The 27,672-nt window shown below is 43.0% G+C and overlaps 2 protein-coding genes across 2 annotated transcripts in view; one reads left to right on the forward strand and one right to left on the reverse strand.

Moving 5' to 3' along the window:
* Positions 1–15,229, reverse strand: part of LOC106808723 — a 48,252-nt gene extending 33,023 nt beyond the window's left edge. The window contains exons 1-14 of the mRNA XM_014811552.1: positions 15,195–15,229; positions 13,649–13,929; positions 12,474–12,684; positions 11,924–11,980; positions 11,106–11,231; positions 10,677–10,733; positions 10,153–10,270; positions 8,889–9,067; positions 6,143–6,298; positions 5,480–5,568; positions 5,124–5,268; positions 4,596–4,768; positions 3,014–3,102; positions 1,376–1,506 (exon numbers count right to left, since the gene is read on the reverse strand). Of these exons, the coding sequence (XP_014667038.1) occupies positions 1,376–1,506; positions 3,014–3,102; positions 4,596–4,768; positions 5,124–5,268; positions 5,480–5,568; positions 6,143–6,298; positions 8,889–9,067; positions 10,153–10,270; positions 10,677–10,733; positions 11,106–11,231; positions 11,924–11,980; positions 12,474–12,684; positions 13,649–13,836 (1,719 nt within the window). The 5' untranslated portion in view covers positions 13,837–13,929; positions 15,195–15,229. The remainder of the gene's footprint in view (positions 1–1,375; positions 1,507–3,013; positions 3,103–4,595; positions 4,769–5,123; positions 5,269–5,479; positions 5,569–6,142; positions 6,299–8,888; positions 9,068–10,152; positions 10,271–10,676; positions 10,734–11,105; positions 11,232–11,923; positions 11,981–12,473; positions 12,685–13,648; positions 13,930–15,194) is intronic.
* A 198-nt stretch (positions 15,230–15,427) lies between these two features.
* Positions 15,428–27,672, forward strand: part of LOC106808725 (carbamoyl-phosphate synthase [ammonia], mitochondrial-like) — a gene marked incomplete in the record, with an annotated part of 46,125 nt that continues 33,880 nt past the window's right edge. Inside the window, 3 exon segments of the mRNA XM_014811553.1 lie at positions 15,428–15,713; positions 22,808–22,952; positions 26,887–27,033. Coding sequence (XP_014667039.1) covers positions 15,694–15,713; positions 22,808–22,952; positions 26,887–27,033 — 312 coding nt within the window.

The raw sequence follows: 27,672 nt of genomic DNA on the forward strand, positions 1-27,672 counted from the left end.
CTACTGTCCCTTTAAATCACTAATCATACTTCTCCTACTGTAATTATGATTAGTTAATCATACTGTTTCACGAAGCGATTTAAGTACACATAATCACATAATTAGCCGACATAAAAAGGAATTAATTTGCAATTATAATGACTAAATTAGTACAGCTAATCTTAGATAATTTAAATTTCATTGGGAAAAAATGGAAGTAAAATTTCCAATTATAAAATCTGCAGCCTACTTAATATACTAGTACTACCTACATACTACTACTAGTACTAGCAACTAATCATGATTAGTGGATTTAATCATGCTCCTTGAGTAGAATTAAATATTGTGATTAACTTAATCATGATTAAAGTTAATTACGCTTCGTGAAACAGTCACTTCAATTTAAGTATGAAAAGTAAATCATGATTAAGGACTTAATTACGCTTTGTCCAACCGGCCACAGGAATGCAAGTGTCCACATATGGATTGCAGGTCTCTGCATATATAGTCACGTAGTTCCCATATATCATATATAGTCAAAAATATGATAATACTCTGCTAGGGTATAGGCAACTGCATATCCCCCCCCCCACAGGAACAATAATACTCTGCTGGAATTCAAGTGAATCTTGTTTTGATGCTTGTCAACTGGCCAATTATGCCTCAAATATAGCAATATAGCAATTAGCAAGGATTTCAAACAGTTTTCCTGACTATTATTCCGACCACTACAGTACTTATTGGTATTGTCCGTATAACAGCAAGTGTCTAAAGTAAGGCCAACACGCATTGGAACACACGTACATCGTTATTTTCCCGAAAATAGACACTGATTGAAATATTTTTTTCGTATATTTATATCGTGTTACATTATGATGCCACTCGTTTCTCGTGGGAGCCCATCCCTGTACTTTGACATGGTAACTTGAATTAAGCAATAGAGATGTTATAGCAGTGTAGAACCACTATGTCACTCAATGAGATGTATATTTATCAGGTCATTGGTGGTTGCCGATTTCAAGCAAATTGTCGTCATACGAAAGTATGTGGCTGCATTTTTTTTTTTTTTTATATACCATAACAGCATAAACTCGTGGTAATTTTTATACTGGAGTAATCAGTAACATGTTCGTTATTAGGTGAAACTATATTTCGCTATATTTCTCTCGACTGTCCAGTTATTTACGAAATAACTCCTTTAAATGCGGAGACACGTTGGCTGCTATTTAGAATGCCTCTCATAGGTCTGTTATGTACTGCCATTGATTCACCAATGAAGAATTCCTTTACAAACCCACTACCAAGGTGAAAGCAGTAAAATAAAACACACCTCCACAACAAAAATGCCTAACAACAAGATTGAAATGGAAATGAACACTGTGCAAAGGGCACATACCTTGGAGCACTTCATATGGTTGCATCCTTCATTCTTCTGGATCGGTGACTTGCAGTTGGGACAAGACTTTGAGTTGGTGACCAGCCACAGGCAGTTAGCTGCCTGCTCCGTCTCCTCAGTTGTACCTCCCACTAGAAAGACACAATGAAAGTGTCAATGACACTGTAGCTCACCACAAATAACGTTTTTATAATATTCAGATTTAGGCACCGCCTAAAAGCGGAGCTCCCGATGTGTAACGTGTAAGATCGAGAGGATACGCTTATTCCACGTAGCTGCTATGTACCACGTGACAATGGTGTTTCCCTGCCCATAACACAACTTTTGTCAAAGGTTAATTGGTTGCATGGAAGTATTTACTTCGTATGAGTTTTTCTAGGCGGTAGCACACGGTTGCCATCTGTATATCGCAATAATAATTTATAAACCAAAATGAATCACAATTTTGACAGTCATAGTGGCCGCTAAACCCAGCTTTGTAGCTCGACTGGCATTCGAATAAATAGGTTATGCTGCGTTCCGACCATGTTTGTAAACTTACTCTAATATAGACATTTTATCGCAGGGTGGAGAGGAAATACAATTTTGGCATTAAAGATTTGTCAATGAAATCTTGTAAAACGAACCAGACGAGTGTGACACCACAGACTGTTTGTTTCTGCGTTTTTTGCATAAATTGCATAACCTACCTAATTTCATAATTTATCAAAATATATCAAAACCCAAAAACATATCAAAACCCTAGCCCTTATTCATTCACATACCAAAAATGAGCACAAATCTGTTGAACCTGAACTGATTAATGGCAATCCCATTTTTGCCAAAAAATTGCCGTGGCTCGAAAGTACGTCGACTGGCGTGCTCCAAAATAGGACGTTCCATATGGGAGCATAGCAGTAACAACTATACCCAATTTCAAACATGTGGGTAAAACAGTTCCTGAGTTATCGTTGACCGAAGCGAAATGTTGTCGGATGGACGGACGGATGCACAGACGGACGGACGTACGATGGACGACGACCCATGGCAATAGCTCAGCTTGACGATGTCAAGGTGAGCTAAAAATGCAGCCGTTATATAACTGTATCTAGAGCAGAGGCGTTTTGAAGGAGTTGACTAAGGTTAAACTACACGATTAGTCTGTTCATCCTTCACATGCCCATTTGTTCAATCTGCCCTTTACCCCATGCTGGCACCTCAGGCAGTTATAAACATGGAATGATGTGACAAAAATAATTGTGTATGTGATATAAACATGCAATGATAATTGTACTTACAGTAAATACATACAATTACATGACTACAATAATTGTGTTTAAGGTATACATGGTACTTCAATAATTGCAATAATAATATTAATTGTACAGCAACCAACTACATTATTAGTCTCTCTGTCACGATTAGACAACTGATCTAGCATCAATGCTATTCAGCATCAATTGAAAGTAAATAACACTGCCCAAATAATATCATACTCAAATCCCATCATTGCTAAACTTGCTTTGAAAAGATCCAAATCTTTAGTTTAAGTCACGAGATTGAATAACAACAGTATTAACCTACCCCATGTGTGTGAGAGGTACGCTAAGATGGTGCATACTGCTCTAAGAGTTGGCAAAAGCATGACTGAGTACTCACGTGACTCTGGCTTCACGTCAGATATCTTCTGGAACCAGTCGACCCAGTCCTGACAGCTGCAGGGTTCGTGTGCCTCTCCCAGGCACTCCCTGTCAGATACCATTAACAATGATTAACACAGGCAAGACTGAAGTGTGATAATTCCAACATATATGCCGATTTTCTTTTCTTCCAGTATTAACAATTAAAAATGTGATTATGAACGAATTATGTAAGATACATGGGCTCAGATGGCTTCTGATTTAACATAGTCTAAAAAAATTGATTGGGAGAGAATTAGGAAAGACATACAGACTTACCAGGATAAACAAAGGTTATAACAAAAATTACCAAATTGGATTCCAAAAAAATTATGAGATACATAAACTGCCATATTTTCTGATAGCAACAATGATTAAAAAGTCGATTGCATGTGGCTTCTCATATTCAATACCAATGAAAACTTTTATTGCTAGACGGACATGCGGCCCCGGTAGTTGCGCGCGGCAAAGCCGCACCACAACAGCGAATTCGCCGCCCCCTTATTATCCACTTAGATAAATTAGACAGGGGTCTGAAAACGAACTCCGCGAAATCCAACCGACATTTCGCGATCGACGCCTAGAGGCCATCTCCAAATGGCCCCTAAACATTTTTGGGGGTGGCGCGCCTCAAGGGTAAGACGTAGTGGCTCCTACAAGAAACCCCAAGAAATGCTGTCAATAAGCGACCACGCGCTCGCTCATTGGCCGCTACACGATGACGTGGGCTACTGCCGAGTATAGCGTCATGTCTATCACAGAGGTTTTAACGAAGACGCGTACGGCGCTCCACGTGGGCGGGCGCGGTCAAGATGCTTTCTCCAAAACCGCCACCGCGCGGCGCTTGGCTGAGTACGTGGCACGTTTTTACCAACCTCCTGACCCTGTGCTGCCCGTGGCAATGGCACGTCATGCGAGCACGTGCTGGCGTGGCCGTGCCAGTTTTTACACGTAGCTAATCCTAAGTACATGCACATACTGGCCCCTGCTGCAGCGCACCCATGCAGCAGCAAAGCAGCAGCAGCAAGAAATACTGGCCCATGTAGGAGCAGCAGCAAGCAATACTGGCCCCTGCTGCAGCGCGCTCCTGCAGCAGCAAACCAGCAGCAGCACCAAATACTGGTCCCTGCTGCAGCGCGGCCCTGGAGAAGCAAAGCAGCAGCAGCAGCAAATGCCCTCTCCCCAAGGCTGCCGTAGTCAAGCCGGTGTACGTCTGACAAAAACTGCGCGATGTTACGCTTCCCGCTATACGGATTCGCGCGCCCGCCCTCCTTCGCTGCGCGAATTCGTATAGCGGGCAGCGCGAGATGCTACATACAACACCCCGCGGTCGCGTGCGCCCAGTCCCGCGGAAGTGCGCGGCTTAACCGCTCTCGGCGGTCGGGGAACAATGCATCTTTTGCGCAACGCCATCTTGTACCCGGTCTCTCTGGATGATTACAAATGACAGATATAGAAGTGGAGTAATAGAAGAGAGTAGGATGATAGAGGAGAACACTGATAGGACGACGACGATGACAGCAAGACTGAAGATGACTAAGCGAAGGATACAAAAATCTCACCAGCAGAAGAAATGTCCAACTCCACAATCGACTGCATGAGATGTGGGAGGGGGTTTCACCCCAGGCTGCACAGTAGCAGGTGACCCTGATCCATCGTTCTCTGGCAGCCTGACGGCCCGCCCACAGCCCGGATGGGGGCACCACTTTATCGTTGGATTACTCTCAACAAAAGCCTGCAATTTCCAGCAACAGATGGCAGCAGCTGATTAAGCGTACAAATCTCCCCAAGTTTCTCCAGTGTGTTTGTGTAATAACACGAGACAACCAATTCGGAATAACGACATAACTGAAGATGAAAGTGAACTCACATTACTAACATACTGTATTTTCAAATACATGTGATGGTCAGTAAATAAATTAGTGTTAAAATTATAACACATCAGTTATTAAACTACCTACATATCTGTGAGGGACTTAAATTATCCTTGCATCAAAGGAATGGTTACATGTACATCTGGCATTAAATTACCTGCACACAAGGGAAGAAATTAACTGTAAAAATTACATGTACTACCATGAATTAGTTACCTGTATGTCAAACTGCAAATATTTCAGTGCAACATCTCTGGGGACCAATCGTTCAATAACCTCTACTGGTACAAGCTTCTGACACTGAAAGGCTGGACATAGGATGCTGTGAACATTTCCATCTTGAATCTTGATCTTCAAGTAACTGCACAAGAAAGAAAATGGTGAGATGGCATGTAGATTTGTGATATTACGAATTATTATTGACAAGTATGTTCGCAATGACTCATTCCCAATTAACTTTCCTCAGTTATACATAGCTAATTGCTTATTGCAAAATATTTTTGCCAGCTGGATATTGTCAATGACTACTGAGAGACCGATGATAATACTGCAACGATTTAATAAATCCTCACCTCTCCCAACATCCCCTGCAAAAGTGGTGGTCACAGGCAACAGGCACAGGCTGCTCGAACACAGGGAATGGTAGTGCACATATGTCACACTGAAACAGCAACATCACAATTGATAAGAGTTTTCACATCATCAAACTGGCAAGTTCTAACGATAATGTGAATACATGCAAAATGCCCTTTTCAAGTTGAACACGACATTAAGAAAATAAGCCAAGATGAAAAAGATATGGTACAATAATAGATAAACTAAAAAGATGTAAAATGTAACATGGCAAGATAAGATATTATCAGAAGAAACACAATTCAGGATTATGAAGAGATGGGAGCAGAAAAAAAGAAAGAAATGACACAAGATATTAAGATACAGGATGACATAAAACCAGATTAAACATCATTAGGCTCGACAAGATACGCTAATGACAGGAGCAAGTAGGTGAAAGCAATCAATTTCTTGGCAATAACATAAGATAGAAAAATCTGGGACCAAATAAAATGTGTCTTATTAAGCTTAAATATATTACAGTAATTAAATAAAACAGTCGATAAGTTTCATAATATTTCTAATGTTGATTCATTTGGCCTGACAAGTTTTATTTGTACAGTTACCAGAGGACTCCATAGCACAAATGTTTATCAGACATCGGTGAGTGAGCTGTCACATACCACTGTGTCATGCCTAATGGCAGTCTTCCTGGTGGGTGTGTTCAGTGGATGCTCCTCCTCTTCCTCAGCTTCCCGTATCTTCGCATCCTGGTTAACGATGCCCATGCCCGACCAGGAGCACTCTGGCTTGTCACTCTGTGAACTGCTTTCCCTGATCTGGAATGGAAATCGTAAAATGTCCAACGTTATGATGAAGACTTTCCCGTGAAAAGTAGTAGCCAGGTGGAATCCTAAAGTAGACATTTTAGGGGCTCAGCCAAAACATAGGGGCCCAGCACAAGGGGAAAATGTTTTTTTGGCAATCTGCACTAAAACGGCACATTGTTGTGCATTTCGTGCATGAAAAGTCAAATCAGATTTTTTTCAAAACGTTTTGTCTTTTTTTATATTACAGATACTCAAAATATATGCGACGCACTTTAGCCGGGTGACTTTACCACCCGTTTAGACCACGTTTAGTTGGTTTGTGCCATTCAAAGAAAATTTGAAGGGAAAGAGCTGATGTAAAAATTAAACATAAAGACACACAAATTCATATAATTCAAAAGCATAAAATTCAGTAATGACCATTGACATTCTAATGACCACAGATAACTGAACCATGTTTCTAACACCTTAGAAATATGAGTGACAACTTTACCTATAGTGTGATAAACGATTCCACAAGTCAAATACATAGGTATCTATGAGTCGAAATGTATTGTCACATTGGCACGACAACGAAACAGCTGGGTCTAAACAATCCCCAGGCTTGTATACTTTTACTGCATGAAAATGGTGTTTTGAACTGTTCCAGTTTGTAATTATCATCTATACCTCATAATTGTCGTTTTTATATCTTTCCAAAAATTGAAGGTAAACAGTAACTTTCCTGGTCTTATGATATTCCATTTTCTCATTCCTTCATATAATTCTCACCACTTCAGCCCTTGCCTTTGAATTTTCTATTCTTATGATAAATTGTGCCATGTGTGTATCATCAAATTTAGAATTGTACCATGACTCCATAATAGATATATTACAAAATACAGCATACACAGCAGGGCTCCCTCTGGATGTTTTAAAGTTTGAGCCAAGACTTGAGCCACCAGGTTATTTTTTTCCCACTAATGAAAAACTATAGCCACTGTTTACTTTATCGTATGTGCTAAGCAAGGCACGAACAGGTGATTGGTATGGGAAAAGAAGTGTATGAAACTTTTTTAATAAAGTAATCAAGTAAAAATGAAATATTGTAGTTTAGTCTACACAAAACTAGGTTGATGCACAGTTACACAGTGGTTGCACCAAAGGAATAGGTTACAGAATATGTTAGTACTTATATGACACTGTAATTTAACGATTTCATTATTCAATCGTAATTTTGTGAACGGTTAAATCAATCGCCACTGTTTACTTATCACATTTTGCAAAGTTGGCGAATGCCAGCGGTAGCCCTGCACAGCACACCCACTGTTTAGACTCAGCCAGCATGATAGCATGGGGACATGACCTCATTATTTCGGCTCTCTATCATAACCTACTGTTACAACGTGTCTGGCTTCATAAAAAAATTACAACGTTCTAATGAATAGTTTATCGAGGGAAATGTTAAATGGATACTACACCCTAGGATTTTAGGGTATATCATGATAGTAAGTGCATAAATAATAGTATATACCTACAAATTTCTATAATCATGCATTTACATTTGTCATAAAACAACAGTGAGTTTTGAAATCTTTATTTTGAGCCGCTGACATGCGATTGTGCTGCCACCCTCATGAAGTTTTTTCTGATTTATTTTGCACGTTACAGTACAGACCGAGGGCTAATCACAAACGTGCAATTATATTTACACCTAACTGCTATTTAAAATTGATACACCTCACAACAAAAGGCCTATATAGACCTACTGTGAGCATAGTTGCAGTGTGCAAACATCACAAAATGTTCTCATTGAGCCAGAAATGTGCTCCGAAGTTGGCTATTTTGAAAACTTCTGTGTACGCAAGTTATATTTGAACGAAGTGCCAGATACCGCGAAATAGTATCCATACGCCATAGCGCAGAGTTCCTAGAACAAAAACACTATATTTGTTTCCTGGTTGCATAAGTAATATAGATAACATATGATTTAAACAAATTTCACAATTTAGTACTGAATAAACATTGAATAATGAATTATAACTTGTTTTACAATAGAAAGAAACTGTTACTGAATCAAGTAGATCGTTCCGCTGTGTCCCGGATGTGTAAACATCACTGTGGTGCTACATTCGTAAGAGAAGTAATTTCGTTTAGATTTTGAGAAGAAATGTTATGAAAGGAGAAATACAAATGAGTTGTAGTGAATTTTTGCAACATATGCAAGCTCACAGTAGGTCAATGTATGCATTTAGCTGCGAGTTTGATCAACCGAACGATGCCTTATTTTAGGACAAATTCGTCCATATTATAACTGGATCTAAAATTTGTTTATGAGATATTGCAATCCTTCACCTCTTAAATTAATCAAAAAGAAACACCATCGGTCTGTAGTCTGCAGCCGAAAAGTTATGGTGTGCAACTTCAAAATTAGACGGGCTAGCAGTGGCACCACCGTCATTGTAAGCAACGCTACAGCTGTTAGTTTTGAAACAGAAAAAAAAATATTTCTAATGAATATTGAACAATGAATTTTTTTTGTAGCTGAATTCAAATATATTTTAACTAAAAATATATGTAAGAAACCTATGGTCATGTATCTTTTTAAACAACAACTTACTGGTGACATCTGTTGCTCGTGGTCGTCCTGCGTCGTGACTTTTGCCACGGCGCCATGCTGCTGCTCTTGCCTTTTTTGGGCTTCAACGACTAAGCCACCTGGTGGCTGCACACCGCACTTCTCACAGCAGGCGATCGGATTCTCCATCCATGCCTCTAGCAGCGTCTCCCGTGACCACTCTGAAAGCAGGTGGTGAAAGTGGTGGGATTGTCAACCAAGGTTGTACTCAAGTGCAGATGCATTTCCACTTACATGTATACAGTCTAAATCCAAACACTGCAAGTGTGAAGAACTTACCTGAGCAATATTCACATGCCACTTCGGCCCACAGTAATATTTAGGTGATGACTAGGAATTGGCATAGTGCTGGCTTAAGGTCAGAATGCAATTTTGCTACTAGCTACCACTGTGTTTTTTACTGATTATTGACCAAATACTGGTGCCATATTTAGCTAGAGGTATCTTTTAAAATCTGAAAACTGAATGCTGTTCTTTAAGCCAGATTTGAGGCAAGTGCAGGTAAGAGAAGCAATTGAGGTCAGTTTAACATCATAGTTCAGCAGAGATGATCGAGGGATTCACCATAGTTGCGTAGAAGGGCTTCAGCGGTGAATAGCGGCACGCGCAGCATGTCTGATGTCTCCACAAGCAGCTGGTCCTTTGCCTCCTGCAGGTCCTGGGATCGCAGGCCACTGTATGGCTGGGCAACAAAATACAAAAATGACCAAACAATGTCAGTCTACCAATATCAATTCCACCTTCTTTGCATCGGACCATTTGAGTTTATTACATAATTTATTCCAGGTCTGATAGCGATCGGATTCTCCATCCATGCCTCTAGCAGCGTCTCCCGTGACCACTCTGAAAGCAGGTGGTGAAAGTGGTGGGATTGTCAACCAAGGTTGTACTCAAGTGCAGATGCATTTCCACTTACATGTATACAGTCTAAATCCAAACACTGCAAGTGTGAAGAACTTGCCTGAGCACTGTTCACATGCCACTTCGGCCCACAGTAATATTTAGGTGATGACTAGGAATTGGCATAGTGCTGGCTTAAGGTCAGAATGCAATTTTGCTACTAGCTACCACTGTGTTTTTTACTGATTATTGACCAAATACTGGTGCCATATTTAGCTAGAGGTATCTTTTAAAATCTGAAAACTGAATGCTGTTCTTTAAGCCAGATTTGAGGCAAGTGCAGGTAAGAGAAGCAATTGAGGTCAGTTTAACATCATAGTTCAGCAGAGATGATCGAGGGATTCACCATAGTTGCGTAGAAGGGCTTCAGCGGTGAATAGCGGCACGCGCAGCATGTCTGATGTCTCCACAAGCAGCTGGTCCTTTGCCTCCTGCAGGTCCTGGGATCGCAGGCCACTGTATGGCTGGGCAACAAAATACAAAAATGACCAAACAATGTCAGTCTACCAATATCAATTCCACCTTCTTTGCATCGGACCATTTGAGTTTATTACATAATTTATTCCAGGTCTGATTTTAATTGCAAATAAAATTCCAGAAGTCTACTCATTGAAGGCTGGAATTGCTAATTCAAGATGTTGGAATTATTGACATTTTTACTTAGAATCCTAACAGCAAAAATCCTAAACTAACTGTTGGTTAAGTAGTTTGAAATGGTTTGAAATCAGGCCATTTACTCAGAATGCTGACCTATCTCATGCACACTGACACACTGAGCAAAACTAAATTGAATTTGGTCAATTCCAATACAACATTTAAATGCTAAATTCGCCAATGCACGGCGAAAAAATGGCCAAAATCGTTTGTTACCTCCTGTGTGTCAATCACGGTTATGTCTGCTTCATTCACATCACAGCTGCTATCATTCTGCAAAACAATGAAAACTTGATATCCTCGATATATTGAAATCACTCACCTTTTTACTCCCTAGCATAAACGGCGTACCATGGAAAATAATTTACACAGATGACTCAGGTTAGGAGCATTCACCATGCACCACAATTTGTCAGTGATTCTTACCCATTTTTTTCTGCACCTTAAATTCTGATCATGGAGCTAGCTCTGTGACCCACGGTTTGCGACATTACTGGACTACATTAGAAAATTCAGATAGTAACTGGAGACAATTTGATACCGACATAAGGTGGCATAGTGACCTTGGATTTATGAGCCACTGATGTAATGCCTCAGTGATGATTCCACACACACGTAAATGTTGCACGTAATGATTATACTCACAGAGAAGACCATCTTCGACTCAAGATAGACAGCGAGTTCGCTGTATCCTGCCTTCTCTGCACAGTCACATGGTGTCTCCTTGTTCTTGTTCTCAATAAACACCGATGCACCCGCAGCCACAAGAAGCTGAAGATGAGATGGCAAAATCATTATATCATAAACTTTTGATATACTATGTATGTGTATATGCATATATACAAAATAATTCCAAAATCATATGCATGCAGTGCGCGAAATTAGCGCTATTTTGCCAGCAGCCGCCAGTTCAACCCCCTAAACCACCGGTTCAACCCCCTAAACCACCGGTTCAACCCCCTAAACCACCGGTTCAACCTCCCATATAATAAGTCCACTTGGCCTATTCAAAATTTTCCCTATCTTGCCCTATTTTCCCTATCTTATATCAACAATATTTACCAATTTCCTGACTAGTTTTTACTTAGTATCTACTAAGAAGTAAAAAATGTTCCAGCAATTCCTGTCAAACAAATAGAACTCCATTGATAGCAATGAACTATGAGTATGCCTAATAAACACAAAGCTAATAGTAATACTTTTATTTTAAATAATGAAATAAATTGAACAAAATTAAGGGCCTATTCAAACTTGTAAGGACTTGGTCAATTTGTCTAAGTGCCCGTTTAAAATTTTGGGTGGTCCTGTTCACGTTATGGCTAATTTCATGCCCTGCGCATTATCCATTGTAAATTTATCATATATTCTATCAAATAGCTAGTGAACAATTAGCAATTAGGTGACAATCATTGGGCCAGCTATAAATGCTAGTCTTATAACTGTACTGGCAAAAATGGACTTACCTCAACGCACCTCCTTAGACCATTCTTTGCTCCATAATGCATTGCAGTTGAGCATTTCTGAAAAAGAAAAACAGGTTATAAAAGGCCATCTATATTGAAATGTTAACAGTTCATGCCATTTCATTTACACTGTAGGCAAGAGCACTTAAACACACAATAACCCGTTATATATCAGATTTTTAAATGGTTCATTAGATGTTAATTTTAAACTGAACCAGTCACAACTACCAAGTATGACCCTAACTAGATCCTACTTACATCAGGCACATCAATAAACACATCTCGTTAGTGATACTTTGAGCATTCTACACTGCCACCTGCTAAATATACGCTGATAAATGCAAATTTCTGGCTAAAGTATGATTGGCAGTTTGCTTGAAAAACATTTCTGACTGGAAAGCATGACAGCAATGACATTAACTGTGAGACCCAATGCATCAAAGCATGGAGCACAGCATATGGACTGAATCTAGGCAAATGCATACAAAAAATGGCAAACTTTCAAGATAAAATGTTAGCTGACATAACACAGATCATTCAAGCCACGTACATCATCTACCATGTCAGGCTTTACTCTCTCAAGTTCCCCATTCTCGAGCTGAGGGCCTCGCCAATGTATGATGAGAGTGAGGCAGTCAGCGCGCCTGGCCCGTGATGGGCCGTGTAGCTTTCCCGTTGGGCAGGAGCACACACAATGCAGCGCTGTCTGATTGTGAATGTTCTTCTTATTTGGATTTCCACTAAGCTCCAGCATGAAAATCCTAGAAAGGAAGACCATAACAATGCAAGTTACATACTAGTACGCCAGTCTTCACGAAAACCATTTTCGAGCATTCTCAGTTTCTGTAAAGTGTATATGACTGAATGACATTCTACTTGCCCATACATTTTGCAAGAATATGTTTTGAATATCGAGTAAAGAAATTTACACCAGACAACTTCTAAATGCCATTCGTTTCTGGCGTTAACATTTGGTGATTTTAAATTAAAAACCTTTGGTATATAGCCAGCTGTATTATAGTTTATGCGTTTTTAAAAGCAGGAGCCCGTCAGGCAAGTCAGCTTGCAATATTTACATGCCAGTCGTCAAAATTTCTACACGTCTTGGGCATCAGACGCCCGGCTAACTTCGAAGACTGGTACGCTACTGTAGTATTCAATATAGCAAGGAGTCCAATGAAATATGATGAATGTAACTTGTAAGAATACTTATTGAAAGTGATTCTGCAGGTTCAAAGTAAAGGGCAGCAAGCAGCAGTTTTGCTGCCTACCAGGGTCAGTTCGCTACCTGCTCTCAATGTCGGCAGCAACTACTTGCTGCCAAGAAATTGTGAATACACTATAATAAAACCACCAAATATTCAGCCTAGATAAGTACAATTGCTGCCTGCCCTTTTCTTTGGTAGTGAGTAATTGCGGTTTGGCAAAAAGCCGATTTCTAACCCTGTACTGGGTAAATTAACAACTATCTAGAAATGTATAATTTAACATTACAAAGAAGTAGGATAGAACTTATGATGTTTTCCAAAATGAAGTGTGACAAAAGATGTGTGTGTGTGTGTGTGTGTGTGTGTGTGTGTGTGTGTGTGTGTGTGTGTGTGTTTGGCTATGTGCATCACAGTCCGATCAATTCATACAATACTCCACATAATTTCACGATATATAGAAGTAATTTAATTCAATTATAGATCTGTTACAGAAATCTAGCTTTATAACATAATTTACCGTAAGAGGCTTTTCATAGCATGCTGTGATACGTAGTGCAACGGTGTGTTTTGGTGGTATGCATCGCCATAGGACATGTTGGGATCCAGTGACTTTCGCAGCTCTGGGCTGCTGTTGTACAACTGCATCGCTGCATATTCATCGCCATTCTGGAGGTGCTTGCGAAATTTGGACGAGGCAGATCCCATTCCAAGTTGCTGGCAGTCCACTACTGTGAACAGCACTTCTAGTCTGGCATGTCGGCACTTACGATGAAAAGTTATGTGTAACGCATTTGACGTCTGCAAAGAAATACAAAAATGTATACAAATACTATTTAGTATTTAAAATAGAAGATATAATACTAATCGAATCTCAGCTCACTGGCAGTGTCACTCAGTTTCCCAGGCAGTATTATGAGACTGAGTAGGGCAACGATGAGGTTAGCTCTAGTACTATAGCCCGCTTACATTAACTGCCGCTGGGCTATAGAACGAGCCATTAGGGATGCGCGGGACCAAATTAAGCACGCTTATACCCGCCTATAAAACGTCTGTGGTTGGCAATTAATGCCTCTTATCCGAAGTGAATATATGTCTTAAGTTATATCAGCTACTAAAATTTAACCTCGAACTATCGTTGCAATGGTATACTTGCGGTATTTCTTGTGAATAAACATTCGATTTGCGAATGTCAAACGGCCATTTCTGGCGGCGCTGCAGCAGCGCCAGTCAGCGGGAACTATGTATTTCCGCACGTGGAGGGGTGGTCGGAGTGGGTTGGTTGTGGACAAAAACATTGTTGTTGTCAAGTAACAAATTAAGCGATCAAAAAGATTGTAATATTAGTTTTGTCATGAAAAGATTGAACAAATTAGCTATTATTAAATTTGTTAGCTTGACACAACAATGTTTTTGTCCACAAGCCAACACCACCCACCACCCCTCCACGTGCGGAAATACATCGTTCGCCGCGACTGATGCGAGTAAGTTGGTCCGGAGCAGTATCCTAAATCGCAGCTATAACGACGAAGTAAGATAGCACATAATGTAACGCACAACCCAGCTAAGAGGATAGGGGGGTTGGGTTTAGGTTACACTATTGTATCCTATCTTTGGTTTGGGTTTGGGTTACACTATCGCACCCTATCCTCTTGGGTTTGGGTTACATTATTGTATCTATACGACGAGATACTACCAATAGGGCAATACCATATCAGAAACATCACGTCAAAGGGCAATAGCGAATGGCCTTTTCTAAGAGCAATCTCATGGCAATGATATGAATGTCAATAAAAACATTATGAATTCTCTAATTTCCCAACACATTTGGCATGGGGGTTGCATACTCAGTGAATTGCCTGGCCCTCGCTTTTTGTTTTGAAATTTCTGATATTGTTTACAAGTTTTTTACTTGCGTTTATGACAGAATGCTGGAATTATCTCGGAAGATGAGCAACATATATTTAAAAGACATAATCTTTAAAATACGACAACTTCATAACAGCGTTTATCTGTAACAAATAACAGTGAAAATTGTTAAATACGTAGTGATTTTAGCAAATTACAACTCATTCAAACGCCATCCATGTTTTCAGTCATGACGTCACACATAACATGAGGGGAAACCTGTCATATATTACTAATACGATTATATTATAGACGAATCGTTTATTTTATTCGAGTGTTTATTTCTGGGAAATTGGTAATTTTGTTATCGTGCAGGCCATGTTATGGCTACGTATCAAAAAGCGAGACATATTAGTTAATAAACATCCTGCAGATGGCGGAAAGACGAACGGCGGAACGAAAATATGCAAACACCGGCAGTCGGATGACAGCAAGATCTACAGAGGGCATGATAGCGCATAGAGGCAAGAAGAGAGCGCAGATTTCGATTCTATTATATACCCAGTGCAGTGGGAGCAGTTTCTTCCTAGTTCAGCATGGGTATTTTTCACGCTGCTTCAATATTGAAACTCTCTACGCATATCTCACGGAAGAAACTAGCAGTAAAATTCATCGGTAACCACTTTGCTCTTATAAGATCTTATTCACAACACGAACATGACTATCTCAGACGAACGGTGAGTGATTAATTAATAATTCGCAGTGGCTGGATGGGAGGTAACGTAAACGGGGCCAGCCGCTCCGTCGTCTCAAAGCGCTCTGTTTGTTGCAGTTAGGGTTAGGGTTAGGATCTAGTGAGTTAGGTTAGGTTAGTGGTTAGGGTTAGGGTAGGGTTTGCTTGGAGGCTAGCAAAAATCTACACCTCAAATTCGTGAGAATTTATTTCGGGCCAAGGGCGGTTACTTCTTCGAAATCAAGCGCCACTCGCACACGCCATCTTTGTGCTGCGTGTAAGTATGAAAGCGAATGGACGGCGTACGCCGCTAGCGCGATCGAGACATTAAGATGACGGCTGCGTAGCGCCGTGTAGGCCAGCTGGCCTAATAATTGAGGCAGTGGCTACGGGGTACGGCCACGCGGTGATCTTAATGTCTCGGAGGCTACGGGTAACGGCCAGTGCGCGCGACGCAGTTGCTTTATAGCTTAACGAACGAAGGAGTGGCGCGTGGGCGCCAGATAGCAATAACGGGCTTTGGGAAAATGAAAATTTCACGATTTGAGAGTATTAGAGATGGGCAAGAACCCTAACCCGTACAACGCCCTCAAACCTAACCCTAACCATAACCCCTAAACCTAGAACCCTGACGCTAATGCCTAACCGCTAACTAACCCCTAACGAGGCGAAAAAAGGGGCTTGAAACGACCGACGGCTGCGCGTACCTCCACCCACTGGGCGTAATAATTATATACCAAAAGGGTCCCCCTATAGGCTATAACCGTTATTACCCCCGGCCAAGGATAGAGAAGCATATGCGGTGCGCCAATAAACCAATGTGCCTAACTCGGGCTAACCTAATTTCTAAACGCCTAACCCTACGGCCAGGGTTCCCCAAGATGAATTCCAAGACAGGGGAGGGAGGGAGGGGGGGGGACCGCGGGGGGTCCGGGGGCATGTTTTATTTTACCGTACCAAACTAATTATATGGCGTCAAATCCGTTTCACCGCACACCATAGCAGTATTTGGGGTTCTTGTATATATAGAGATGCCAAGATCGGTGTATAGTTAGTCCGTTCGGTGTGGGACAGCGTTGGCAGGCGTGTTGTACGTTGTGTATTGTCTGGACAGGGCATGCGTTGCACGGTAAAAATACAGCGCTGCCGGTGTCCTGGTCGAAAAAACGACAAGAAATCTGACGGGGAGCCGGGACATTTCCCAGTCGCTGGCAAACTTTTACTTGTGGTGGAATTTAAAACGGGGGCGGAGGTCGTAACGCGCGGCGCCAACGATTCAAACAGGGGGAGTTTTTCCCAAACGGTGGCGCACAGCCGCGCCCGTTTGCGCAACGTAGGAGAGACCCCTGCTATACCCTATAACCATAACCCTAACCTGTGATTAGTATTATATTGATATAATAATTAATATTAATTATTATATTTATATTGCCATTATTGGTGTAAATGACATTGGTTTTATTGGGACCCATGTTCTCTATCCTTGAACCGGCCTATACATAATTATGATGATCATCATCGATCTGCGATCATCAACGACAACGTATATTTTATGAATTTTACACGACAACGTACTATTTTATGAATTTTACACGGACATTTCGAAATATCCTTAAAATATAATCCGGTTGTAGAGGAAACTCGGCAGATATATATACAGATAGACTATCATAGAGCTCTTGCATGAAAATGAACATATTGAGGAGGGCACTGGAGAGAGTGGAGTAGACTATATATATATACACCCGTGGACTTGTGGATGTGGAGCAGTTCCAGGGCAATAGCCAGTAGCTGACTCATTAATCATCTTCTTCTGCGGGTCACTACACTAGCGCCTCAGACCTAGCCACTGCGGCACCAGTACTCGACCTTGGTACGGTGTTGAAAGCCTCATTGGCAGCTATCTCCATCCGGCCGGGCTCGCCACAGGGCTCTCTGGTAATGGGGGGCATTCCAGGAGATGTTCCATAGGCTGGTCCTCTCTGCAGTCACACATTCGATTGGGCCATCTTCAATGTAATCCGCCATTTCTGCATACATGCCTAGCTGCATCGACCGATACCTTGTCTGGAGGCGATTTGAGGCATAAGGCAGTAGGCATGTGCAGGTGGCTCTGTTGGAGGATATCATGTGGACTGTGTGTAGTGAAGCTTACGGTGTCATGGATATAAGGGCGCTGAACTGGAAGCAAGGACGCAGCAATTCATTTGTAGCAATGTGTGACATGTGGCGGGCAAATGGTGGAGCGAAGCTCTTACGTATCCCGCTGGCCCACTTATGTTGGCTTGACTGAAGATGGCTTGGGCCGATATAGGGCAGGTCCGTGCATAGGTTTTGGAGGTTTGTCATCGCAGGGGTTTGAAGCCCGCGGTGATGAACCTGTGGCAAGACTTTAGTTTCGTCTCTAAATCGTATCTGTTTTCATGCTGGAAAAGGGGGTGGCGAGGCGTTGTTTTCTTGATTATAATATGTCTCATACCTCTTAGTCATGAACGGCGCCATTCATGGCTAAAGCAGGTGGTTCCAACGCTTGTTGGGACTCGCCCTGTACGCCCTCGTAACATTTGTTTATGGCTATTCCTGGTACCCCGCTTTGACTACCCATAACAGGGGCGTGTTCAGGATTTATTACCAGGGGGGGTGGTCTAACCATAATCCAAACTTGCGAGGCACGCGAAGGGTGGGTGTGGGGGGCCCGTCACCCTAGAACGATTAAATATTTAAAATAGACCCTTAGAAGCGTTTCTGCAATTAGCAGGGGGGGGGGTCGGGACAGCCTGGACGCCCCCCCACTGCGCTGTACACGCCCCTGCATAAAGCAAAATGAAGAACTCAACACTGATGTATTGTCATGATATTTTGACAACCCTCAGTGTTTATGGTTTTATTAACTGGCAGCTCGCAGCAGCAAATTTTTCCAATCAAGGCCGGCACTGTGCAGCTAAACGACAGTTGCAATGAGAAGACCTCTGCTGCATGCAGAAACTAACATTTTTGAAACCGTGGTTTCAGTTTTTTGATCAGAACTGACCCAGCTGCGCTGGGCGGATGTCAAATCGCGGTTAGCGGGCTTTTGTCTTGATTGTGAATACCTATCGCTGTAAATTAAGCGGCTGCTTCACAAGGTAGCTGTCACAAAAGCGTAATGCTAAACGGAAATAGCTTCGCGAGGCCATAGCCAGGTAGGGCTTGCGTATCATGCTGACACTGCAACCAAAAAATTCAGTTACGGACGTTGTTTTGCTAGGAGGTTGGCTTCAGTGGTCTGTTTAGGAATAATGTTGTACCTGCCTGACGCAGCAGAGGGGTAACCGCTATACGTGGTCGTGCGCGGGCACGTAGGGGTTCCTCCCCTCGCTCCCTCCGCACCTGGGGCGCGGATTTCATACAACCGTTGCGTAAAAGTGTATTGCGTACACAGAGTTTGCTAACGAGAAAGTAAGCGTTACGCAGAAAGCTCGAGGTGCGATTCATCAGACGCAGAGTAGCACCTGCGTACGCAACATGTTGAATGAATTCCAGTGTAAATCCATACGCCATCGTGGGTGCTGCGCTGTTTGAAGGGTCGTGGCCTAGCATCAACGCAAATTCAGCACTGTGCGGGTCACATACCGTAGGAACTAAACTGGATGGGCTCTCGTCTATTAAACATATGGCTCGTCTAGCTGCTGTCTACATGAGTGTAGGGTTGATGTGATAGTGCCACATTTCGTTTTGTATGATTGGCGTTCAACATCATGAAAGCAGGCGACACGTACACGTGCTGCGTAGGCGTGTGTACGACATGTGCGTGCGTGTGCAGCGTACACCGTGCGTGCGGGGCGGCGTGGCATGTGCACGTGTGGCGTGCGTGTGTGGTGCACGTACACGTGCAGTGTGTGCACGTAGCATGGTTTTGCCGTATGTGCAGCAGGTAACACGTACGTGTGGCGTGTGCACAGTAGCACGTGCGTGTGTGGGCGTGCGTGTCGGAAGCGCACACGTGCAGTGCGTGCGTGCGTGTTACGCCTACAACGTGTGTGCCGTGCGTGTGTAACGTAGCACGGGCGTCGGTGCGTGCGTGGTGGCACCCGGTAAACGTGCGTGTGTAACGTACACGTGGTGCGTGCGGCGTGTGCACGTATGACGTGCGTGCGTGCATGGTGCACGTGTGCGTGCGTGTGTAGTGCGCACATACACGTGCGTGCGTGGCGTGCGTGGTGCACGTAGCAGTGCGTGCGTGCGTGAGTATTGTACACTACACCCCCGTGCGCCGCGTGCGTGCGTGTGCACGTACACGTGCGTGCGTGCGTGCGTGGCATTGTGAACGTGATGCCGTTTGTGTGCACGTAGCACGTACGTGCGTGTGCACCGTACAACTGCGTGCGTGTGCAATACGTACACGTGCGTGTGTACGTACACGGGCGTGCGTGCGTGTGTAACGTACACGATGCGTGCGTGCTTGGTGGCGTGCGTGTCAACGTACATGTGCGTGCGTGCGTCTGTAGCGTACACGTGCGTGATTGTGCCACGTCGTGCGTGCGTGCCGTGATTTGTGCACCGATGTGTGCGGGCGTGCGGTGTTCAGCGTACACGTGCGTGGCGCGCGTGTGGTATGGTACACGTGCGTGGCGTGCTTGCGTGCGTGCGTGCGTTGTGTACCGTACACGTGCGTGCGTGTGGCACGTACATGTGCGTCAGTCGTGCGATGTGGCACAGTACACGTACGTGCGTGTGGGGCACGTTACAGCGTGCTGGCGTGGCGTGCCGTGGCGTGCGCTGGTGTACTACACGGGCGTCGCGTGCTTGTGCACGTGTGCGTTCGTGCGTGCGTTACACGACACTGCGTGCGTGCTTGTGGCACCCGTGTGCGTTCGGTGCGTGTACACGTACTAGTTAACTAACGAAATTCGGCTTATAATCGAAAACAATCGCCAAGCTATGACAAAGAAGCGTGAAAGGCGCCGCCGGTTTTGGTTAGTATGGTAATTATTTTAATTTATTTTAGCTGAGTAGTAATTTTATAATGTTTTCTCAATAAAATAATGTAGCTGCGGTATGCTGGAGAAGCACCGCTGCGGAAATTTTAGATGGTTTAGCGGCACCGCTTTCGTCAGCTCGTGTAAAGTTACGCAAAAGGTTTAGCGTAAACTTTTAGCTTGATGAATGCGCACGGGCTAAAACGGCCGACCATCGCTTGCGTACAGCGAAATCGGTACGCTAATTAAGATAAATACTGTGTTGATGATCGCAACTAACGACGCACACGACAACGTCGATTGCGTAACAAGATTCTACGCAAAATATTTGCGGTACGCAGCTTGATGAATCTACCCCTGCCTGCGTGGGCTCGACTGCTGCTGCTGCACTGGCACATTTTAGGGTCCTCCCCCCTCCTCCCTGCGCCCGTGCTTTCTGCCGTGGGCCTCGCTGCTGCTGTCTGCTGCTGGCTGGCGGCTGGGCTACGCGAGGGTAACCACTTGGAGTCGCTTGCTTGCCTCGACAAAAACCATGATTTGTTGCCCCCGGCGCTGGTCGATAGAAGATGCCTGAATCGCCCGCTGATTATTATATAGCACTACTTTTTTAGAATTGTCTTAAGAGGCTTCCACCGTACCCCGCTGTGGTGGTTCGCGGATGGTACCGCCCAAGGGTACTAGTTACCGCGCCCGGGGTACCAGGGAACCAGGGGTCTAAAGTGTGGATGAGCAATGCGATAGAGCAAGTAGAGGTCATCAACTGTGGTTGGTCTCAAACATCTAGAAGTGGCTTCATCTGCAGGCAGTGTTAAAAACTGGGTCAATTTTTGTAGCATGGGGCAACCTACTCCAGACAGGGCATGCATATTTAGCTGAAGAGTAGCAGAGGGAGATGGCAGTGGTTCTAATTGTCCCAGCATCTGGAATCTTGTGCAGCATGGCCAATTCAGTCCTAAATCTTCTCATCTCCACTCCAGTGACGTTATTGTTAGTTGAATTTCAGTGCTAATAATACATTAAATATTCGTGCACTTGTGTATTATATAAATTACCTAGCTTACATGACTTTAATCCTATCAATTACCATAGACAGCATTGTGTCTCCATAGAAAATATATTGCACACGCTTAAACGGATATTAGACTCCATTATCTATTTTTGTATTTTTAACAGCACAGACAGCATGGCTTGTTTTAGAAGATGGAACCGGTATAAAGGTTATTCATTTGATATAATGGAAGTTCAGCAGGAGAGCTTGTTTTCAAACATGGTCTGGTTGGGTAACTGTCTCGCAGTTATATATCGTGCAATTATATGTCTCATGCGCCAATGTGTGTAAACTCCATGACTTTATACATAGCTTCATATATGTAATTTGCCGGTAGATTAGTGTGCAAAGGTAGAATTTATAAAATATAAAATAATTATATAATATAAAAAGTAATAATGATAAGTAAATTATATATAATTAATTATAACATATATATCTATTGCAGCTATAGTCCTGTACCTCAACCATATCTAGATTAAATTTGTGTTTATCTATTAGTGTGTAGGTTTTTATAGTTGTTTAGCTATTAGTGGGTATTATAGTTGTTTATCTATTAGTGTGTAGGTTTTTATATAAAATATATCAAAGGATACCCATCTATATCAGCATATTATTATAATTCATCTCTGTGTGGGTGGTATATTATATTATATCTACCAGTGTATAAAGTTCTGTAAATTGAAGCATATATATAGCTGTGTAGCATATATAGAAGATTGGTTCATACACTGTATGACCCTGGATTGGCCGTAGTGTTGCCTAGAGGTGTGTAAATTAGTACGTTAATGTGAAGTCACACCTCACAGAAATGCAATTAAACACGTTGTATCTGAGGATCAAATGTGTGCAGGTGTACATGTCAATGCTCAGGGTATGCTGTCATGTATTACAGAATCAATAAACACAGAAATAATCATGTTATAAATATGTAGTGTGACACCGCCAACATTTGTCATGATATTCCTGCTGTAGTGAAGTTTCCATAGATATGATATATGGATGTAATAACTATAGATACCTTCCTTTTATTAAACTGTTAAGTTTTAAGGTTGTTGCAGTGGGAAGCAAATTTTTTTTTTGATCTTTCAGATACCCAGAGGCTATCACTGACCCTAGTTACCGTGGTCAGATCCTCACCCTCACCTATCCGATCGTTGGTAACTATGGTGTGCCGGACACCTTTCTTCAGGACGAGATGGGGCTTAGGGAGAATGTTGAGTCTGACAGAATACATGTACGTGTACCCAGCCATTCATATACGAAACCAGGGCACATCAAGATGGTGATATTTAGGCCACGAGACATACATACAGTGTCATCATTTAATTGGGACCAAGCTTGCTGGCTGGCTCGCTAGCTGTATTTTTTGGCAGGCTGCATGGTTGGTTCACACCTTCACGTGATTGGTTGCCTAGCTGCAGGGCGTGACACCCGCTTGCCCGATGGGCCGGGGCAACCAAAATTTGCCCTTGGGCAAGTAGCTTGAAATTGCACTTGCCCGTTCTGGCAAGCAAGTTTTTTTATTGAATGTCTAGACAGTGGTTACTGTATACTAATGATAAGCCTTGTCTACACAACGAAATTTAACTGGAGTTAAGCGTCTATACGGGGCCTTAACTCGGGTCTTAATGCGTGCCTGCGGGCGTGTGTGAGTGCGTGCGTGTTCACGTACACGTGCGTGCATGCGTGCGTGTGTGTGCAGGTACACGTTCGTGCGTGCATGAGTGTGTGCGTGCGTGTGCACATACACAGGCGTGCGTGCGTGCGTGCGTGTGACGTACACGTGCATGCGTACGTGCCTGCGTGCGTGTGCACGTTCACCCGCAACTAAATCGGCGGCGATTCAGTGGACACACTAGGCGATTTCACGGCGATTTAGTCGCCCGATTTAATCGCCCGATTTAATCGCCTAGTGTGTCCGGCCCTTAACTCTAGTTAACGCTTAACTCGAGTTAAATTTCGTCATGTAGAAGAGGCTATATGTTTCTGTTTCCACCCGTCCCTTGCATTGTTTTGCACAGAAGCTGCGTTGTTGCGACGAGATTTCAATGAAAAAAACACAATGCGAATGGAACAATCAGTGCATACAGTTATACTTTGTATGCAACATGCACACAGCAACATGCATAGCTGGCATAAACCCGGCCCCCAGGCCAGGCATTGTCGTTACGTGATCAGCTACATCAAATGTTTGCCCCTCTACTGCAGCCCGTGAACGAGGATTTTCAAAAAAAAATTTGTAGCACCCTGCTATAGCTGGCATAAAAACTGGCCTCTAGCTTAGGATTATAAACACAGATAAACGTGAAGTGCTACAATGGCCCCAATTATTCTTGCTCTACTGAAGAACCATCTCTGTATTAGAAAATTGCTTCAATATGCCAATGCTAATTTTAAATAGTCCTTAGACACTGATTGCTGATAGAATGGCCAATCTTTTCCTTTTTAAAATATAAAATGCTGAAAGAAATTCAAGAAACTTTTATTTAATTCTTTGTTTAGTTCTTTGTGCATGCACACTAATTCGTTGACTTTGATCGTTGTCATGTTTTGTTACTATTAAAGCAGTATTTTAAGAATGCCCCTCTTGCAACATTGATTGGCTAAAACTACCTGCCAGTCACTCCAGACAGGCAGATAGGTCAGTTTGGAGAGAACAATCAGTGCATACAGTTATACTTTGTATGCAACATGCACACAGCAACATGCATAGCTGGCATAAACCCGGCCCCCAGGCCAGGCATTGTCGTTACGTGATCAGCTACATCAAATGTTTGCCCCTCTACTGCAGCCTGTGAACGAGGATTTTTTCACAAAAAAATTTGTAGCACCCTGCTATAGCTGGCATAAAAACTGGCCTCTAGCTTAGGATTATAAGCACAGACAAACGTGAAGTGCTACAATGGCCCCAATTATTCTTGCTCTACTGAAGAACCATCTCTGTATTAGAAAATTGCTTCAATATGCCAATGCTAATTTTAAATAGTCCTTAGACACTGATTGCTGATAGAATGGCCAATCTTTTCCTTTTTAAAATATAAAATGCTGAAAGAAATTCAAGAAACTTTTATTTAATTCTTTGTTTAGTTCTTTGTGCATGCACACTAATTCGTTGACTTTGATCGTTATCGTGTTTTGTTACTATTAAAGCAGTATTTTAAGAATGCCCCTCTTGCAACATTGATTGGCTAAAACTACCTGCCAGTCACTCCAGACAGGCAGATAGGTCAGTTTGGAGCAATTGTAAAACATCTACAGTTGAGTTTTTTATCACTTTGTATCATATAATGCATTAGTTCAGCAGTTCAGTCTTTACTAGCAAATGTACTCAGGCAAGTGAAAAGCAAGCAGGATCTCAGAGAGTCACTGGAGGGTGGTGATTCAGGGGGCATATTCATCCCTTACAGGAATCTAGATATATAACTTGTTACACTGTTCGATGTGTGAGTAATCAAAGAGAGAGATATCTGCGTGGAGGGGCGACGATAGGCACAGCGTCGTCTTTCAATTCAATGTGGTACTCGCCTGGCATGCGGCCAATACCCTTGAAGCACTTTGGATACAACTGCTGGAGCGTATCGCGGTCTGGGATGGGAGGGGTTGGTGCGGGTTTAGTATGGACAGGGTCGTGGGAGGAAGTCGGCGGGCTTTCACAATTGGTCGCAGAAACGTTGTTGCTTTCCACAACCTGAACGATGCCTAACTTCTCGGTGGCCCCACATGAGAGAATTGCAGGGCCCTCTGTGTCGCACACATAGTACCTCGAATCGTGCCATTTAGAGTTTTCAAACTGTATCGGAATGTCAATAACTCCCATCTGTGTAATGCCCGTACCGTTCGCGGCAGTGAGCCTCACTTTGCTGCTTCTTAAAACGGATTTACTGTCGTCAAACATCTGCTTTAGCAATCGCAATGGAAGAATGTTCTCATTTGCACCTGTGTCCGCTTTCACCGTGAGGGTGACTTTCCTTCGGACACCAGGTGGCCTCACATTCAGCTTCGCCATAATCGACTGTCTCTCGTTTGCGTCGATGTCTTCAATTATGATTACTTCGCCACAGTCGAGTGACATCGCGCCTTGGTAGGAGTTGATCGCGTCAACATTCCGGCCTCTGCTGCTCGAGCAGGGTTGTCGCAACGGATTTCCCTGCTGCTTCGTGGCGGACGTCTTGTGGTGTTTCCCATCCTTTTGCATACAAACGACTGCAAAGTGGTTCACCTTTCCACATTTGCTGCACTGTTTCCCATACGCTGGGCATTTTTTTGGCGCGTGCTTGGTCCCACAGTATCTGCATTTATCGTGGCGTCGTGATGGGCGTTGAATGGCGTCCACTTCAACACCTGCGCTGAAGGAGGAGGAGTGCATCGTCGCTTGGTAGTGCTGCGCAGACTTGACGGCATCCTCCAACTTCAAGTCGTTACCCTTGGCGATAAGGGTTTTGCGCTCATCTGGCCACAGTATTCCCTTGATGAACTGGAATGTAATCATTTCGTCGCGAATTGCATTTCTATGTTTGCATATCGCGTTTCCGCCGGCACCAGAGCTTTCGAGGCAAACGCTATGGGCTTCTTGTCTTGTATCAGCGCGGCTCCTAGTCCGACGGAAGAAGCGTGTACTTCGACCTCCACAGGCATTTGTGGGTCGAAAAACCTCAGCTTCAGGTCTTCGTGCACCGCGTCTTTTAGGGTGACGAATGCCGCTTGCTGCTCTGCGTCCCCAACCCAATCGGACGTTTTCTTGAGGAGCTGCCGCAACACATGAGTCTTCTCGAATAGGTGAGGAACGAACGGTGCTAAGTGCTGCACAACTCCAAGGAAACCTTGCAAATCCTTGACATTTTCTGGAGCGGGGCGCCTCTGTATTTCATCGCATTTCTTGGGATCTTGGCTCATGCCTTCCTTCGACCATATCAAACCATAAAACATAATGCTGGTTTGACGGATGTGACATTTTTCCTGACGCAGGAGATGAGCAGTACTATATAACATAACTGACGTGTGACATTTCACACATTCTGAGGCCATTTACCACGTTCTCACATTTAATTTTTAGTCGTAGTTTTTGAATTCCAATACAATTAAAAAAAATGATTCAACAAAAATATAATTTAGCAACTGAATTAATTGTATTTTTATCTTATAACGTACATTGTATTGATATATGGTAGGTATCTGGCCTCATAGTGCAGGATTATTCGCATGACTATCACCACTGGAACTCGACAAAGTCGTTGTCACAATGGCTACAGGAGGAGAAGGTTCCGGGTCTGTACGGCATCGACACACGCATGCTGACCAAGCACATACGCAACAAGGTGACAAATTGCCATGGCGATGACCAGGCTATGTTCCGAAGCAGGTTGAGCATTGCAACCGCATCTGGTTCACAGCGCTGATGTCTTGCATGCCCTGGAAAATAGTCCAGAACGTAGAGACCTTCACTTCAATATTTACTGATTATCTACAGCCAAATTAGTGTACTAGCCAGCCTAGTGAACCTAGAAATGTCGAGTACTATAAGGTTTTATGTTGGAAATGCAATATATACAGGTCATAAGGACTCACAAACTGCCGGATGCTAATTTGCATATGTGTAGCGTTTTGCATAATCGGCCTAATTAGCATATTAATTAGGTCAAATCACTAAATCAAGAATATTTTCCTTAGTAATCCACATAGACTTCATTCGTGTGTCTAGATCCATGTTTTCGACACTAAGCAATTGATCTGGCATGGATTCAAACCCCTACCATCCTTTCGACTGCCAGAAATCAAATATGGCTGCCATGCATAATGAGGTATATAAACCGTAAAATCACCATAACTAATTGCAACTGTTGGAAGATAGAGACTTTGTTTTGATGTTTAGGCCCATGTTCTTAACACCAAGGATTCCATCGTCTATATGACTTATATATTTAACAGTAAGTTATTATTATATATGAACATGTTAA

The sequence above is a fragment of the Priapulus caudatus genome, unplaced genomic scaffold, assembly GCF_000485595.1.
Source record: "Priapulus caudatus unplaced genomic scaffold, Priapulus_caudatus-5.0.1 Scaffold299, whole genome shotgun sequence".
Classification (NCBI taxonomy): domain Eukaryota; kingdom Metazoa; phylum Priapulida; class Priapulimorpha; order Priapulimorphida; family Priapulidae; genus Priapulus; species Priapulus caudatus.